Here is a 19,262-nt window from a genome sequence, read left to right as displayed (position 1 = left end):
TCTGAATAGTTAAAGCGGTACTGCTATTGCAAAAGAAAAATTGTGGATGGTGGTGGGGGGGGGGAGCGGAGGTGGTGTTGAGCCTCAGTGCGGTATTGATATTTTATTGATGTTAGGTGTGTCCAGTGCTGACGTTGCTTTGAAATGTTAGTCCCGGTGGTTGAATTATTGATGGGCGGATTGATATATCTGCCCCACCGTGTCAACGCGAGCACTGTACTGAAATGCCCTCAGTGGGTATCCAGGCGAGAGTCTAGGTGAGTATGGGCTAGTCGTCTGCTGTGTTTATGGCAAAGGTGGGGGGTAGAAAAAGAAAAAAAAAAGGGGGGGGCGGGGAGAATGACGGCTGCTGCATAGTTTGGGTCACCTTGGGAGTATCTTCAAGTGGTGAGGATTTTCTAGATAGAAATCTAGTGCTAATAGGAAGCGTTGTAAAAGTCAATGGAAACCGGGCATGTCTAAGCTTTCTCTCTTTCTCTCTCTCTCTTTCTCTCTCTCTTTCTAACAGTGGATGGATGGATGGATGGATGGAAAAGCATTAGGATAACCAACTCGAGAAAAAAAGTAACATTTTCATCTAAGTCTCTCCCTGTCCCAAAAAGTGAATAGATAGTGTGTCTGACTGATTCAAACAAACTGGTCAGTGTAAGGCTAGTCGAGACTACGTGTAGTCGGTCATGACAAGACAACCAAGCGATAGTGTTTGTTATGTGTTGAATGGTCAGGTGAGAAAATACACACTGCCGTGGTTAGTCAGGCATGTATATCTACTTTTAACACGCATTTTTTTCTTTGCTTACAAGATTTAGATCTAACTGCATAGAAGAAGATATATTTCTTTTACGAGAATGTAAATTTTACTGTATGGTTTTCCGGTATGCAGTAAGTCAATAGATTACATTAATAAGGTTTGTGTGACGTCACATCGAAACCCGGTGAAAGTCTGACCCTTTTGGATGGTCAGGAAAATTACGTCAGACAAACATCAATTAATCAATATTTAAAGGAACTTTTTGAACAGAAATGTCTAAGAAAAATCGCAAAAATCTTGGAAGACAACAGCCACCCGCTCCATCATAACTACGTCAAGTAGTCGCGAATTGGGCGACTTCTGTCAATCAAGACAAGAACAAAGCGGTACAAAAAATTCGTTCGTACCTCACTCGGTCAGACTTTATCAACGCCACTCTTCGATCAGAAAACAAGAAAAGAATCAAGATGCCTGCGTGTAGTCGCTGAATGAACTCTTTATGTTGTGTCTGTTCTATTTATGTGTATATTTCAGTTGTGTTGTTTTTGTATGAGAAAAAGAGTCCTTGTAATCACAACAAATTTCCATAAGGATCAATAAAGCAGTCTTAGTCTTAGTCTTAATTACTAAGCTATTATTGCAAATAAATTTTCTGTAAATCAAAACACATAATAGGGCCTATATAAAAAAATTGTCAAATCCATCGGAGTTTCCCTTAAATTGAAACCACTGACTTAATGGACACCACTAACTTGATGGATACTACTAACTTAATGGACACCAGTGGCGTCACTAAGGTCGGTGTCACCCGGTGCGTTAAGCTATGGGTGTCACCTCCCCCCCCCCCCCAGGAAAAGATTCTCCATCCAAAGAAACAAATAACTAGTGTTTATTTTTTTTATTTTGAACAATATACTGTAGTACATTGATGGTTACACTCGAGAATGGTTTTCGGCTATATCTTAAAATGTCGGTGTTTTTTTTAATATATATCTTATTCCCCATTTCACTTTCTTGTAGCCATCGACGATGTCATAAAAATACATTAAACAGGCTGCATTCGGATTTCAATCGAGTTGGATTTTGCAGACGGCATAGCATTACTTTGAAATACGATTAAATGTATACTCGAGATGACGGATAAAGAGGCCCTCAAAGTTATGCATATTGGGTGCAGGTTATCCAGTACACCCATTAACATTGGTTATACAGATCTTGAACAAATAGAAAAGTAAACCTAGCCTATTTAGGCAGTGTTATCTCAAGCGATGGAGATTCATATCATGGTGTTGTATGTCGGATTGGAAAGCAGGAACCGTCTTTTAAAAATTAAGGCCTATCTGAATAAACAAATCAATTAGCCTGGAGATTAAAAACCACCTACTCAATACAATCATTGTCCCTACGCTTCGAGACGTGGAAGGTTGAAAAGAGGTTGAGCACTGATGGCTGAGAAAGATACTACGAATAACATAACGAGATAATGTTACCAATAGAGAAATCTTTTCCCCCAACAGTCCGCCTAAAGAAAGTGGCGACTGAACGTAGATTGACATTTGTTTCGACTTATCATCAGACAAGACGAAACACGTTTACCAAAGTCAGACTTAAACATGAAAGCCGAAAAGAGGAATGTAAAAAAATGTTTAACATGGCGTCACACCTTTTTAGTAGTCCTGAATTCCGTGGAGCCAGCTGGGAAATGGCTGTGAAGTCGCCTTCGACTCATTTCTGTGGATAGAGCTTGCAGACCTAAGCGTCGAATGAGGCGCAAGGGGCTTCAGTCAATGTGTTTCTGAACAGTTTAAAATAAACAATGCTACGTTTGTCATTCAACTGGTTAGATTAGATGATTGGAGTGCCTTAATCTCACTCATAGTGTTCCGGACAAAGCCCCGGACGCCGAGCGTTTTTCTACAAATCTGAGCTTCAGAAACTCTTTACCTGGGGCTTCTACAAGGAATTATTTTTCTCAAATTCGAGGTATTAATGTTTAGTTTTAAAAGTTGCATTTTATCCATTTGAGTGTCACCCCCTAGTGACGCCACTGATGGACACCACTTATTGATACTTAATGGACATCACTAACCTAATAGACATCACTGTCTTGATGGACATCACTAACTAAATGGAAACCACTAACTTAATGGATACCACTAGCTTAATGGACACCACTAACTTAATGGACACCACTTACTGATAGGCCTACTTAATGACACCACTAACTTAATGGACACCACTTACTGATACGCCTACTTAATGGACACCACTAACTTAATGGACACCACTTACTGATAGACCTACTTAATGGACACCACTAACTTAATGGACACCACTTACTGATAGGCCTACTTAATGGACACCACTAACTTAATGGACACCACTTACTGATAGGCCTACTTAATGACACCACTAACTTAATGGACACCACTTACTGATAGGCCTACTTAATGGACACCACTAACTTAATGGACACCACTTACTGATAGGCCTACTTAATGACACCACTAACTTAATGGACACCACTTACTGATAGGCCTACTTAATGAAACCACTAACTTAATGTACACCACTTACTGATAGGCCTACTTAATGACACCACTAACTTAATGGACACCACTTACTGATAGGCCTACTTAATGACACCACTAACTTAATGACACCACTAACTTAATGACACCACTAACTTAATGAACCACTAAATTAATGCAGAAAACAAAAACAAAATGAGAGAGAGAAGCATGTGGAGGGGAGAGGGATTCTCACAGACACTGTAAAATACTTGGCTATGTTATTGTGTAACAAAAAAAAATTTAAGAGTCATAAAAACAAATACGTTGCTAAAGATTAAAAGTGAAGAGCCGGAGGAGGGGGGTGTCTATATGGTGGCCATTATGTTTTCAGGAAGAGCCATTTAGATGTTAAATAGAGATACTTTTTTTTAGACGAATACATCGACTTCCGTTGTTCTGCCCCCACCCCCTTCACTATTCTCCTGTGCGGTGTAAAAATGTCCATGCACTAAAGACACTTTTTTTAGAAGGCTTGTTTATCAAATCTAAAATAACATATGAAAAATGTATGGGTGTATATTGTATGTATTTGTGTTTCAAGAAAGTCTGAGACAGAGAGAGGGATAGAGAATCTGTCCTGAGCGATTAGTTAATGTCCTAAGCACGACGTTTTTCGTTTCGGCGCGGCCAATTTTGGCGACGGACGTTTTAGCGCTTAATTTTGTATACATTGTTACAGCTTTCTATTAAATTTAGCTATAGAGAACGTTTCTAAGTCTAGGTGTCCCTCTATTCAGCTGTAAGAACAAAGCACTAAAAAAAATAAATCCGACAAGACTAACACAGACCTTTATTATTCTTAATAGCCTGTATCACACACTGGCCTATGTCCTTGTCTAGAAAACGAACACGCTTCCGGTCATTCGAGCATACATTCCAAGTGACATGTAAGTAAAAATAGATTATACACAAAATCTCACACATTCATCCCTGACCGATATAAACACTAGCATTCCCATATAAGACATTTAGGACAGAGTAAAATGGGTCTGACAATGACTAGGTTTTTTGTTATAGCTTTATTGCTTTCGTGTAAGCCTACATCTATTACACTGGCAGCCTCCAAATATATTTTCTAGGAAAGGGAAAGTGCATCAGCATGTTTATAGTTTGATATAGTCAATATAAGATATGGCCCTCCAATTATATACTATCTTATCCCCTTTTAACAAACTACATCAGTCTGTCTGTCTGCATGGTAAAAAGTTTGTACACGTTATTTCTTCAACAACCAATCTCGGAGCAAACTGAAATTTTGCACAATTATTTCTTTTACCTGACAAATGCGATAGGCCTTGTCTTGTAGTTGTTGATGCCTTGATGCCTGTCTGACTTGGACAGATTACTCTTGAGATGTCTGAGTTTCCTGTACGGGTGTGTTCAACTAACAAGAACAACACCTACACAGATTAACAAGTAGAAAAGACTAAGTCCAAACCGTTGTATAACAAAGATGATGCTTTAATACTGGAAAAGGCCACAGTCGAGTCTCTGTCCTCGCTAAGACATTCCTATACCAACTGATTTTATGTACATAGGAAGTCTCTAACCCAACTAAGTCGTGACGTCACTAAAGTCAACTATGGTGCGTCTCTATACAAACTAATAATACCAACTAAGTGTCTCACACAAAACAAGAATAAAAAAAAAAATAGCCAAATACTTAATTATCTATTAATAATAAATCATTGTGTTTGGCATCTCGAACAAAGGAAATAAATTGTACTTGACTGATGATAATTGGTATAAGTTGAATTAGTCCACTTTACAATTTGTAAAGAGATAAGGTTGAAACTAACAACAATAACTATAAAACCTACTATTTTCATAAGCACTTTCCTGGCACAGTGGCCAGCGTACCTGATTGAGAAGGCCTAAAGCCCTCCAGTTCGAATACATGACTGATCCAAACTAATTAATACAGCTACGTTTAATATAAGCTTTGTTGTTATTTTTTAAAATTATTTTTGTTCTAGTTTTAGTGTTAGTTCTCCCACTTGCCAAATCTCGGATCAAGTGGAAACTTTACACAATTATTCGTTGTACCTAAAAAAAAAAAAAACATGAATCATAAAAAATAATTAACCAATTAATTAAATAATTAGTAGTTATTAATTGTTTGTCACAAAAATATATGGCTGTAAATATGGCTCTTCTTCCCCTAGGATAGGCCTCTTTTTAAATATTATTTTTATATATTGCTTTGTTGTTGTTTTTTTAAACCAGAGACGACACTTTTGAAACGTGACTTTGTGCATACACATATTCATCTTCAGGCATTGGTTATAAATGTGCAAAATTAATTTTAGCGCTGGAAACCTCTCCCCCCCCCCCCCCCTTTTTTTTCCCTTTCTTTTTCCCTCCCCTTTTCCATTCAGCTGCTAGGACATGGTTTAACAAATTTACATAAAACGAGTTGTTTTTTTTTTTTTCTGACGTTTTTCTTTTCTTTTTTTTTTTTTCTGGTCGCGTCCACGGAGAAGAAAAAATGATGCGATCGAGGTTGGCTTAAGACAACTGAAACATTGAGGAACTTTAGTCATGGGACTATTAAGGGAACTTTAGCCCTGGAACACTTGAGAATAAGTGCGCATTCTTGCAGGGAACCATTCCCTACGTCCCGTAGTAAGAGGGGGGGGGGATGGTTAGCAAATCAATAAGACTACCAGGCCTTGAATGCTCCAATCAATGAATCTTGCGCTACCACCTCCCACACACACCCTGCCACATTCCCCCCATCCCCCTTCTGTTTTTTTTTTCTCCCGCACGGACATTGTTAGGCTGCGAAGATTGAATACAATCAATTCTGCCTGCTTCTCCCGGCGATCCCATTGCTGGATATTTTCCACTAGCACTTGATTTATTTTTCAAAATTCGCTCTAGAAAAAAAGACCTTTAATTTAGATTAATTAAATGTTAAATTATTAATCGAAATTATTTATTTTAAAATTGATTTCAATAAAACTAAAACAACTTTTAAAAATTAAATATACTAACGATTAGAGACAGCAAAAAAGAATCTGGGTATTTTTCTGTGCAAAAACAGCTAAAAGCTGGGTATTTTTCTAAAACCTGAGTGGAAGAGGCTACACCTCAGCCTACACATCACCACCAAATGTCTCCTCCATCCAGTGTCTGGCACATCAGCCGTGTAAGTGACATCACAGCCCTCATCCAACACGCGAGTCCTTGTGAGTCTGTTGTGTGTAAATATTTAACTCACGAACGGGCAAAGGGGGGGGGGGAGGACTGGACTGGTGTGAATTTAGAGTACGTGTTTGTTAAAACAGATCTTTACAATTTAATGTTAAGACCTCTATAGAAATGCCTTTACGCAGGCTAAGAGACCCTATTCTACATTGGTTTTTCAATATTTTTTTTAAAGATGCCATTCAAGACTTCAATTATAAGGCCCTACAGTGCCTTGTGTTTCACGTTTCTCCAATGTTAGAATTGTAAATATAAAAATACATGCTATTAAATATTAAAAGCAAACTGAAATAATTTGGGTACCGGTATACTGGAATCCAAATCCAGAGTAACATATTTAGTAAAATCAATAAATCTAGAGACACTTCATGACAGAAGAATAAAAAGTAAAGTAGCATTAATAAATAAAACACAACCTTAATTTACAAATACAAAACCTAAAAAATACTCAAAAATACACAAATAATAGAGGCATATTTCTTATTCAATATGCTAGGACGCGTTCATATAGGTGCTCATTTTCCCTAGTGCCATTTGAGAATGGAATGGGTTGTCTTAATCCGCTAGGGAAACCAAAAACCTAGGAGAGTTTAAGTCACTGGTGAACATGCATGACTAGACTGACACGTGAAATGCGTAGGACATAATTATATTCTCTTTTAAAGTAACGTCTGTAATCTATAAGATAAGATAAGATACAATAAGACTTGTCCAGATCTAGACCAATTTGCTTCTTATTTGCTAGAGATTTACACCAGTGGCGTCACAAGGGTCGGTGTTACCCGGTGCGGTTAGCTCAGGGTGTCACTCCCCCCCCTTTTCTAATCATCTTTCGCCAAACATTTCCCAATAAATATTATCGTTACTTTGTACTTTTTGTTGAACCAGTAGGCCTACAGTGAGCTGATGACCTACTTTCATTGATTGTTTCACAAATGTAAAATTCTTTTATAGAATCCCATTGTTTATGACATGTATCCAATAGTTATTGTATATTTTATAATGTCAGTTTATTAAAATCAGAAACAGACTTAACATCACATGAACATGTTTCATTTGTTAGACTTTTAGACAGAGACGGTCTAACATTTAGCTGTGTTGTTCGAACTTCAACCCCCATCCAGAAAATGTACGTTTACCGCCCAGTTAGTCATCGAAAGGTCTTGGGGGGGGGGAGCTTAAATTTCCCATTGCAGAGTCCTTGACGGAGCCCCGGGCAACAAGCGCTTTTCGGCATTTCTAAGCTTCGGAAACTCATTCTCCTTAAATTGAGCTAGTACTCTTTCTCCTTGTAATGAGATTGCATGTCACATAAAGTTGAATTAAGAAAGGCTGGAACTGGCCGTATCTGAAATGTGAGAGACATCCAACTTCATCCCAGACAGAGAAGCAGTGTTTCTCAAACTTATACCGTTGGCACCCAGCTATAGGTTGTCTTTTTTTTTTTTTTTTTTTAGAAAAAGGGCTTTGTAGATAATGTAAGCGTTTTGTATAACCGACAAGCTCTTTTACGAGATAGTATTAGAGAGGCATCGTGTTCTCTCTTCATCCAACAATGTAGTCTGGAGAGAGGTCGTCAGCTCTCCCAAGCGTTTTTCTGCGTTCTGAGTTTCATAAATTCCTTTTCTGGCGCCTTCAATGCATTTTTCTTCCCCTAGTAAGAAGAGCTTGTGTCAATGTTCAAGTATAACGGGGTGGGACGTTCCGATAATGAAGTATTTTCTTGGAATCTGAGAGCAATATATTTATCCTAGTAAAAACAAATCACTGTAATTAAGTCTAATAAAGAAGAAAGCAGAATTGGCCAGTACTACAATGCGAGGGATATTTGACGTACATATAGCGCACGTAGGTCTTAAGACAAGTGAAGATAATCTTCATGTTAAGCCTTGCCGCGTACTTTTTAGTTTTTGTCACACAAAGGTAGCCAACTAAAAGATGTTAAACACTTGAGAGAACTTTGACCATTCTGACTATTCGAGATGAATCACGTAGGCAGAGGAGTTTTGAAATGTCTTCTTCAACAAGTTTTGAATTAATATTGTTGCTAACGCCTTATGCGACAACAGTAGACATTTTACAAGGTCCTTAATAGAAGATGATACGAAGTCTTTAACTGAAAATATTATAACTTTTTTTTTTCACATTTTCTGGGGTATTCAGACGTTGATAACTACAATGAAAATATGAAAAAAATAATTTTATCCTTGAAAAATTATTTGAGCGGCTTTGCTCCATCCTAAATAGTCAGTACGTCGCGCCCCCCCCCTCCCGCGAGAGAACGTCGCACCCCTAGCCATGGGCTGTCCCCCACAGCTTGAGAAAAGCTGCAGTGGTTCACGCACGTCATGGGTTTGTAGGCCTAGCCATGAGCTGTCCCCCACAGCTTGAGAATAGCTGCAGTGGTTCACGCACGTAATGGGTTTGTAGGCCTAGCCATGAGCTGTCCCCTACAGCTTGAGAATAGCTGCAGTGGTTCACGCACGTCCTCGGTTTGTAGGCCTAGCCATGAGATGTCCCCCACAGCTTGAGAATAGCTGCAGTGGTTCATGCACGTCATGGGTTTGTAGGCCTATCATAATCCTCGTGTTGTGACGGGCCTGTTCATGCAATAAACGTCAATAGTAAGATAATACCTAAGTTGAGAAAAATTAGTCCGTTCTGCCGTAAAAAAGGAGGTAGATTATAGAATCGCGTTGGCAAAGAGGTATTACCATGTTTTCTTGAAAAGAACCTTTTGAATCGACCGTGGTAGAAAGGTTTTACTTGGAAGTTGAAGCGACGTCTCTTTAAATTGATCATTTCATTTCTTAAAATTTGGCAATAATGCCGTTTTTACCTGATTAATACTAAAATATTAAATAACTACAATACAAAAAAAAAATAAGATTTTTTTTTAAAAGAAAGACCTTTGCATCCCCCTGCACGTAGGTAATGTGTTGTACCAACATAACAAATACAATAAGGCCATAATAAAAGTATACATCAAGATTAATATAGTAGATGTGTTCAGGCATGTTTGGGTACATACTTGGTACATACTTAGAGTTTTTTAATGTGTCTGTTTTTGCCAATGTATATTTTTTCCCACTTGGGTGTCACCCCCATATGGGTGTCACCTGGTACTACCGCACCCTTCCCTTCCCTCCCCATTGACGCCACTGATTTACACTTTACTTTCTTTTTTTGTTTACCCATTTAAGGTATGGTTAACAGACGCCTGCAAAAAAAAAAAAGTTTATCTTCTCTTTTTCTATGTCACATCCTACCTCCATTCGGTCGGCATAGGCCTAAAGTATGAACTGTCCGGCGCCCACTCTGTTGTTTAAGGCATTAGTTGACAGAAAGTATGCACCAAACTATTTCAGTCCATCATATAAAATGAAAGAAAAAAACGCACTCATAAAAAGATACTTTTTTTTTGACAACTTTCTTCAAGAAAAGCTTGTATACTCAATGTTGTTTCAAAGAACCTGGTAAACAGCACTCCTCGTGATCTAACTATTTTCCTAGAAATTTGACAGCTTATGTAAATATTTTTGAAAATAAAAATTACTAACTGCTTACGTCTTTTAATTAATGAAATTTTTCCGAATGACGTCAGATGGGGAAAAAAGTTGTTGTTTTTTTTTAAACACACTACGTCACACAGCTTCAGCGGGTATTCCCACACTCAAATCTTTCAACATGATCCGAGATCTGGTGTGGAAGAAATAACTGGTACAAAATTTTACCAGACAGACAGACAGAGTTCATATAAGCTTTGTTAAAAAGTATACATTATATATACACACACAAACACACAAAAAGGAGGCAAAAAAAATATAATGTTTTAAATTAAACAAATTTCATAAGTATCATTATTTATTTATTTTTTAAATAAGTGACTATTGTATTTTCATTCGAATTTAACTCTCTAAGTAATTATTTTCCGCGTTCAGAAGGAATTATTCATTTTTCCTATTTGTATTTCGCTAGCCTGTTAGGGTTAAACTTCAATAACGTTTTTCTTTTCATCGGACAATGATATAATTGGTTATAGATATATGTATGCCCTTTATATATATAACCAATTAAAATTTATGAACCCAAAAATAAGTTTATTTTATGGGGTCAAATCAACGATGGTATCGTCAATCAGGAGAGAAAGAGTTAAGATATGGCTATTCTTTAAACTAATAAATAATGTACTGTTGATTGTTTACTAAAGATAAAAGATCAAATATCATTCTGAATGGAGTAATTAGAGAGTAAAAGCGCCCAGGGAAAACATTTGTTCAGTTCCCGTCATGGGGACAAATATTTATAAGAACATTTCAATTTTATTTCAACTGCGATACAGTTTGCTTGTACTACACTAGTTCAACTCTTTACAAAACGCTTTCGGGCCAGCGACTCTAAAATTGTTTCTCCCTAGTGCCCTTTTCTGTTTTATACATAAAAAACTAAACTATAATAATTATAGTATACAAGTATTTACTATATATTAGTTTATTTTTTTCCTTGCTATCTGCGCCTATCTTCGACAAAATTTTTGTCTGCATTGTCTGAATGTTTGCCACGACACACCCACAAACTGTTTTCCTCCGATTCTCCATTCCCATTCCACTCTCAACTCTCACATCCCCCTAAATGCCCTCCTGGTATCTCCCCCCCCCCATATGACTTTCAACTAATTTTTATCTCCCATTTCGTCACTTGCTTAAGTCGCCGCCTTTGTCAGAACATCATTGCGTTAGTTGTTACAATAAATAGTTTCTATGTTCCTGGCAGTCATAGTACCTACTTTTTCAATGTATAAGTGTGTGTTGTGTACAAACTAGTAATTCTGATACATAGGATAAAGGACTAGGTAATAGTTTTACTTGAAGTGTTTTAATTCTTGATTTCTGTTGAATGCATTAAACTATGACTTAAGTCAGACTGATGAGCTACTGGGTAATGCCGACACTAACTGCAGATATAGAGAGTAGGATTCAGCATCGAAATGCATTAGGACGAACCTACAAATGACCTACAAAAACTGTACCACAATAATGAAGAAATCCGAAACAGCATCACAATGGCAATTGGGGTCCACTATAACCTGCTGACCACCGTCAAAAAACGCAAACTATAACTGCATGGCCTCATGGCTCGCAAAGATCTTCCTGCAGGGAACAGTACCAAAAGAAAGAAGAGGAAGACAGAGAAAGCGATGGGAAAACATCAAAAAATGGGCGGGCCTATCATTGAAAGATATTCTAGTCAAAAGACCGAGAGTAATGGAGAAAAACGGTTGACAGATCAAGTGTGGTCTCCCAAAGGTCGAACAGACTTAGGGATAGGTGATGTGAAGAACTGCTAGGAATCCTGGGGACTCCGTGATTATAGATAGGCTTACAGATTTAAACACATTAAAAATTTTAAACACTTTAAAAAAAAACATACTTCGTAAACGTTACTTTAAAACCAAAACATACTGCATGAAAGCTACTTTAAAACCAAAACATACTGCATGAAAGATACTTTAAAACCAAAACATACTGCATGAAGGCTACTGTAAAACCAAAACATACTGCATGAATGTTACTTTAAAACCAAAACATACTGCATGAAAGCTACTTTAAAACCAAAACATACTGCATGAAAGCTACTTTAAAACCAAAACATACTGCATGAAAGCTACTTTAAAACCAAAACATACTGCATGAGAGCTACTCTAAAACCAAAACATACTACATGAGAGCTACTTAAAAACCAAAACATACTGCATGAAAGCTACAATTAATTACAAACTCATGTATCCATTCATCTAGCTTACAGGCAGAAACATAGTGAAAACGAAAAAGATGTTATAATTAATGAATTCAAATTATGTTTTCGTTGGATTAATAAGCTACATGAAAATGAAAAACAAAAAATTGCCACAGACAGACGTTATTTAATGTTGATACTCTTTTAAGTGAAGGGTATTGTGTTATACCACACTTGAAAGTAAATATACTAAATACATAAGTAAAAAAGAGAACGAAAAAAAAACCTAGGAAGAAAGAAAACAAAGCGAACATTTTTGATAATAAAACAGTAAAAATCAGTGAAGATATGAGTGAACAAATAGATGCTATCTTACTAGATTTTTCTAAGGCTGTTAACAAAGTTCACCGCCATAGTTTGCTTATAAAAAATAAAAAAATTTCGGCATTAATGGTTCACTGCATCAGTGGATTAAAGATTTTCTGATAGGGAGAGAACAAACTGTAATAATAAATGGCTCTAAATCAACACCGATAACAGTAAACTCAGGTGTACCTCAAGGAACAGTCTTGGGTCCACTACTATTTTTAATTTACATAAATGATTTACCAAATTGCATTACTTCAGGAACAAAAGTCAGATTATTTGCAGACGATTGCATAATATATAGAACAATAAAAACAACACAAGACACAGATATTTTACAAAGAGAGTTAGATGAATTACAGAAATGGGAATCAAATTGGAGCATGTCTTTCCACCCAGAGAAATGTCAGTTGTTAAGAGTAACAAAAAAAAACTAAAACAAATTAATTCCACTTATCTTATTTATGGCTAACCAGTAACACTGACTAAAAACGCAAAATACCTAGGTGTTATAATAAATGAAAAACTGTCATGGAATTGATGAAACTACAAAAAAATCAAACAAAGCATTAGGATTTATTAAAAGAAATTTCTATAAATCAAATAAGAACATAAAACTAAAATGTTATTTAACCTTGGTTAGACCAATAATAGAATATGCATCCTCCGTTTGGGACCCCTCAACTCAAGAAAACATTAAGAAACTGGAACAGACACAAAATAGAGCAGTGAGATTCATAACAAACGAATATTCACATTTGACTAAAGTAACACCTTTAGTAAAATCACTAAATTTAGAAAGTCTTCAGGACAGAAGGCTCAAAAGTAAAGTAGCAATCATACATAAAACACTGAACCATAATCTTCAAATACAAAAACAAAATTTAATAAAATACTCTGAAAGACACAAAGATAAAGGCACATTCCTCGTCCCATATGCTAGGACAAATTTGTACAAATACTCCTTCTTCCCTAGTGCTATTAGAGCATGGAATGGGTTGCCTGAGCTAGCCAGGAAAACCAGTGACTTGGCAGAATTTAAGTCATTGGTTAATATGCATGACTAAATGCATGACGCGTAGGACGTAATCATCTTCTTTTTTGAAGTAACGTCTGTATTATATAAGATAAGATAAGATAAGACTGCATTTTTTTATTCCATAATTTTTGTGTCTATTTCATTTTCAAAATTGTAGCTCTTCCCCCCCCCCTTTTTTTTTTCATTTTATTCATTCATTCATTTATTGGTTTTCTTTTGTTTTTTAAATTTAAATTAGAAAATTATATTTTTATTTCGTTGTGGCTAAAATGACAAAAAATAAATGTAAATCCTATCTAAATAACAATATTTAAAAAAAAAAAAAAAAAAAAAAAACATCATACTATCAGTGTAGAAATAAAAGTCTGACAATGTAAAAAAATAAATATGAATATAATCTTCTTTATTCTTTTTATTCTTATAATTATCTTGTTAGATTCAAAATACACACATGTATTACCAGGGCTGGCCCTAACAATTGCGGGGCCCTGTGCGAAACGGATTGCGCGGGGCCCAGTCTGGGCAGGGATAAGGATAGAAAGTGAAAACGAAGTTTTATAAATAAAATAAGAAAATAAATTTGTGTTTACATTTTATTTACATTTTATAATCTTTACTAAGTACAAAATCTCGATTAAATTTACTTTACTTTACGAGCCAAGATGCAGCGATTCTGATTACTTAATGCTTAATAGCAAGAATTGCCAATCGGTAGAATATGCCTTAAAGATGACATTTTTTCAGATTTTAATAATTTCAGTTATAATGGTTTAATTTAATAACTTACACCTAGAATTAGTGCGGGGCCCAATGCGGCCGCATAGGTTGCAGTGGCCTAAGGCTGGCCCTGTGTATTACAATTACACACATGTAGTAATGAAAGCCAAGTTTGATTCCCCACTAGCTACGACACCGACGGGAATAGAGCTGTGTGATTATTACAGTCTCAGTTACTTTTCGACCACCCACTATGTACGTTAAGTAAATTATTAATAATTGTTATGATATATGTGGGTCTACGTAAGTATATGTTATTAAACAGATCTACCCCCCCCCCCCCAAGCGTACAAAGTGCTTAGACGACTACTCACCCCTCCTATTTGTTTATGTTTTTTTTTTTTTAATACAACACTACATCTATATGTGCGTGGCGTGCCCTAGGGTCCATTTAATAGGTCAACTACAAATAATCTTACAAAAGCTCTTTAAGTAGCTAGAATAGTGTGTTATTACCGTTAGGCATATAGATCAATGTTTTGGGGCCAAGAAGACTACACACGCACGCGTTTCAAGGTTTGTCGAGGCTGCATTCACACGATTCGAACACGTAGTGTGTTGACAATGCTGAAATGTTTATGAATGAACTCGCGGCCAGTTTTAATCAATAAGCAGGATGCTGTGTCATTCACAAAATTACCCCTCGACCTTTTCTTTTGTTTACACTAGTATTAAAGTGACAACAACACACGACGGGGCCTAGCGGCTCAGCGAATGTTGGTAAGGAAGGGGCGGGGCGACACAATAAGAATCAAACGAAATCACACGCGAGCATGTTTAAAAGCATAGAAAAAAAAAACATTGGTCCCGCAGGATTACCAGCACTCGCGCGTTGCTAACCTAGTCATAAAACTTTAGTTGAAAGGAAGTAAGGCGAGCCAGTATATCCCTGTTTCCGAACACCAAATTTTGACCATGCAAATAGTAAAACTATTTACTAATCTTAAAGATGAAATAAAACTGCACTTGGTTATTCTTTTATTGAGATGTTTTTAGTAACTTATACCCGATCTAAGCCTAAGTCTCACGTTGACAGCCGCTATTTGCATAATGGAGTTCGGTCAAAGTTTTTAGCACTGCGTATATCACTGCGCAGTATAATGCAAGTTTTTAGTTTATGATTTAGTATTTGAAAATATCTATTTAAAGTTGTTGTTTTTTTAAATACCAAAAAATCGTATGCAAATATTTAAAAGAAACAGGTCTCTAACATTTCTTTAAATATATTAGAATAGTGGACTACTTTTTCGTATACTTCCAGTGTGTGCTTCGCATTTCCTGTCTTGTGGTAAAGTGGATCTATAGGGCCTAGATATCAGCCTAATAAGTAATATTCTTATGTGGTCGATTAGAAAGGCCCCTCCGTAAAAATGACCCGACAAAGATGATAAGAGGGTCGACCGACAAGTAAGTATTAAAAGTTTAAGTTTCATTAGAATGTGTTTTGTGTTGGTATTCGTTGATTAAAATAGCAAAGGTGACCGCTCCTGCCAGCAGGCTTTTTCTCAGATTCACAGACATGGACGAAGATATTCTCTAACACTGTGACTATCTACAGTCCAGGGCCGAACACATAAGGCATTTTCATTTGCACACGTAGGACATTACTGGATTAAAAAGAAAGGGATACCAGGATTTTTCATTCAATTTTCTGACATTATTCTGTGTGGATATATTTTTAAAAATAGTTCTTGCCTGTATTGGTATTTCAACACGGGATGTGCTGTATACAAATTAGTCCGCGATTGTTCATTCATAAACTGTTGTGAATGATAAGGTCACGGCACAGAGCGAGGAAAAAAAAAGCTGTTCAGGCTTGTGGTCATTCACAAGTGCCACTGTAACTTGTTGGATATTACTAAAGCCTAAATCTACACGTCCAGGAATTTGTTTTATTAGTCATTCATTTTGAATTATGTGCTTTGGATTAAATCTACGTTCATTCGTTGAAAATGTGATAGATCCATTCACTGTGTAGTTGTTAGATCTAAATTAGGACAGGAAACTCCATGAAAAGTGATGGGAACAAGGTGCTGTGTAGAGAAAGGGGTTAAGCCTTTAACTTAAGGGAGTGTTTAGAATTAGATCTAGACTTATCTACTTTGGCATAGGTTTTCTAGCTGTTTTTATTAACACACTGTATTATGATTATAAATGTCTAGGTCTATATCTATTTAAAGCTACATTTTTAGATCTAGGGCAGGCTGTGCTAGGGCTAGGGTGTTAGGAACGATGGCATAAAGTTGCCGTAAAGATAAAATTTAGAAAGTCTAGTCTGTCTAGATCTCTAACAGTATTTTATTTTTAAAGCTGATCTGGAAGATTTCACTAATTTCAGATTTTATACAATTTACCAACTGCCGACGCAAATTTTCAATTGATTAGATCTAGAATCTAGATCTATAGTCTATAAGTAGTATAAGATAGTAATTAGTATATTAAAAAAAAATAATATTATAGTTTTGAACCTTTTACTAAATTTTATTATTATTTTTTGTTAGGTTCGTTAATAATAATAATCTATTAATAGAAAAATAGATATATAGATCTAGATCTAGTTACATAGACTTTAAAGAGCCTAGATTTAAATTAAAGATTATGAACTAGGGTCCTAGATCTAGCTATCTAGACTAAATTACTAAATCTAACATATTTATTAATACTTTTAACATTTAGGCACCTTCTGATAAATTTCAATAGTAATAATAATAGTTTTGAGAATGATGCAGACAAGTACACTCGATACTACAATTACAATGCATTAATACATAAATATAAAATATAAACTAAAAATAATGATAATAATATAAATAATAATGTTAAGTCAAGATTACATTGATATGATTATACAATACATTAATTTTTTTATGTAAGCTTTATTAGTATTATTACTGACAAGTGACACAAGTCACAAGTGTTCAATCTCTAGATTTCTAGACTAGATGTATATAGTAATGACTAGTACATTTAGTTATATTATGTATTTATTTATTTTTGGTTTAAATAATAATATGTAATGTATGTATAATTTAATATCAGGGTTTCTTTAAAACATAAAAATAAAAAAATAGATCTAGATTCTAGGATACTTTAGCCACTATAGTGAAACTATAGGATAGGGTATTGTTTCCATTGGCCTACCTCTTGCCTAGGACATCTGATCAGAATTTAAAACTTTTATATGTTGAACCATTCGATGTTTTAGGTCTAGACTAGCTTAGATTTTAGGCTCTTCTTGGAAATTTCAAGAATAGGAACTATGAAATGCAAAATACATTAGATTAGGGTGTTTCTCTTAAATCACTAGTGCAGTTTGTTTAGAGGCCTAGTTCTAGGCTGTATCATAGATACCTATACCTATAGTTTTATCATACATATATATATTTAGTGGTTTTAATAATAGATCAACATTTTTTTTATCCTTGAGTTTTTTAACGCCTGGTATAGATATTTTTATGCTTTCACTGAAACTTAGGGCTAAATTAAAATGGATGGAAAATAATTATATATTAATTATCAAAAGATTTATATTATAAATAAATATGTGCCCAAATAAAAACAATGTTCAAGTTCAGAACACTTCTAAAGTTGCTTTTCATTTGCATAGTAATGCACCTCAAAGACCTATAAAAAAGTTGAAATGGTCTAGGCTTTTTAAAGAAAAAAATTGTATTTAATAATATTACAGTTTATATATATATATGGTATTGTTAACAATTTTAAGATTTATGTGTATAATGAAAACATATTGTTGCTCCCAGTGGTAGTGTGATTGGAAAGTATATATGTAAATTTTTTATAAACTTAAAAGTAAAATGTATTTAGTGTAGCAAATTGAAGAAAATAATTTACTATTATTAATAATTAATAAAAATAATTTGATTTTTTAATTAAAAGAACAACAGCATTTAATTATATATCTACTATGTCAATATCAATTTTTATTGCTTTCTGTCATCATTAGAAGTATTGTATATAATATATATATGGATATATATATATATACTATTGAAAAACAATGCTTAATGTTGTCCACCCAATAACATTTTGTGTCGCCTGCTTACAAGAAATCCTTTCCATTTAACAAGACTTCAAAACTCTTTGGTCCCTATAAACATATTTTGTTAGCCTAAGAAAAAAGTAATAGCAACAAGGACAAATAATGTATAGATAACACAAAGTTGAGACTCCATATATCACAATGTTGAGACTAGTTATCTTGTAATTTAAATATGAGTAAGGCCTGTAGTGATAAATGAAAATCTGAGTATTGAGCTGAGCCAGGTATTGAAAGATACATTTTGTATACAGCTATATCTTAGATTTAGCTATGATCCAATTTAATTGACATATTTGATAATTTCATTTGTTTTGTTGCTTATAAACTGTACATTGACACCTTATTTCATATATATATATATAAATTCAAAGATAATCCAGAATCTACCCACATCAGAATAATAAGTAATTGCAATAAAAAGAAAAGAAATAATAATTAAAGAAACATATTTAGTATTTAATAACCAAATTTAGTTAAGCATCATATTTTGTAAAGCTGTAGTTCATTTATCATATTAATTTTCTGGTTAATTATAATAAAAAAAAACAGTTTATTTATAAAACTGTGCCTTAATTACTTTTTTATGTTTTAGTCATTAAACTCATTATTAACCTTAATGAAAAACCTATACTTTATATTTTTCAAAAGTTCTTTTTCTTGCCGTAATACAATTTGAAAGTTTAAACCATTTCATGCAACATTTTTTATCCTTGTTTTAAGGTTGAGCTCACAAACTTTAGTCTAATTGTT

The 19,262-nt window shown here is 34.9% G+C and overlaps 1 protein-coding gene across 3 annotated transcripts in view; it reads left to right on the top strand.

The window, feature by feature from the left end:
* Positions 1–15,591: 15,591 nt before the first annotated feature.
* The window catches only part of LOC106057067 (sprouty-related, EVH1 domain-containing protein 2-like), a 33,115-nt gene continuing 29,444 nt past the window's right edge, over positions 15,592–19,262 (top strand). Inside the window, exon 1 of one of the 3 annotated variants that reach the window (XM_013214114.2) lies at positions 15,592–15,859. In XM_013214114.2, coding sequence (XP_013069568.2) covers positions 15,837–15,859 — 23 coding nt within the window. In that variant the 5' untranslated portion in view covers positions 15,592–15,836. Of the gene's footprint in view, positions 15,860–15,899; positions 16,483–19,262 lie in introns of those variants that run through there. The other 2 variants (XM_013214113.2, XM_013214115.2) reach the window with 2 other exon arrangements.

This window comes from Biomphalaria glabrata, chromosome 3 (genome assembly GCF_947242115.1).
Source record: "Biomphalaria glabrata chromosome 3, xgBioGlab47.1, whole genome shotgun sequence".
Classification (NCBI taxonomy): Eukaryota; Metazoa; Mollusca; class Gastropoda; family Planorbidae; genus Biomphalaria; species Biomphalaria glabrata.
Note: the sequence above shows the minus strand (reverse complement) of the source record. Positions and strands in the feature narration are given on the sequence as shown.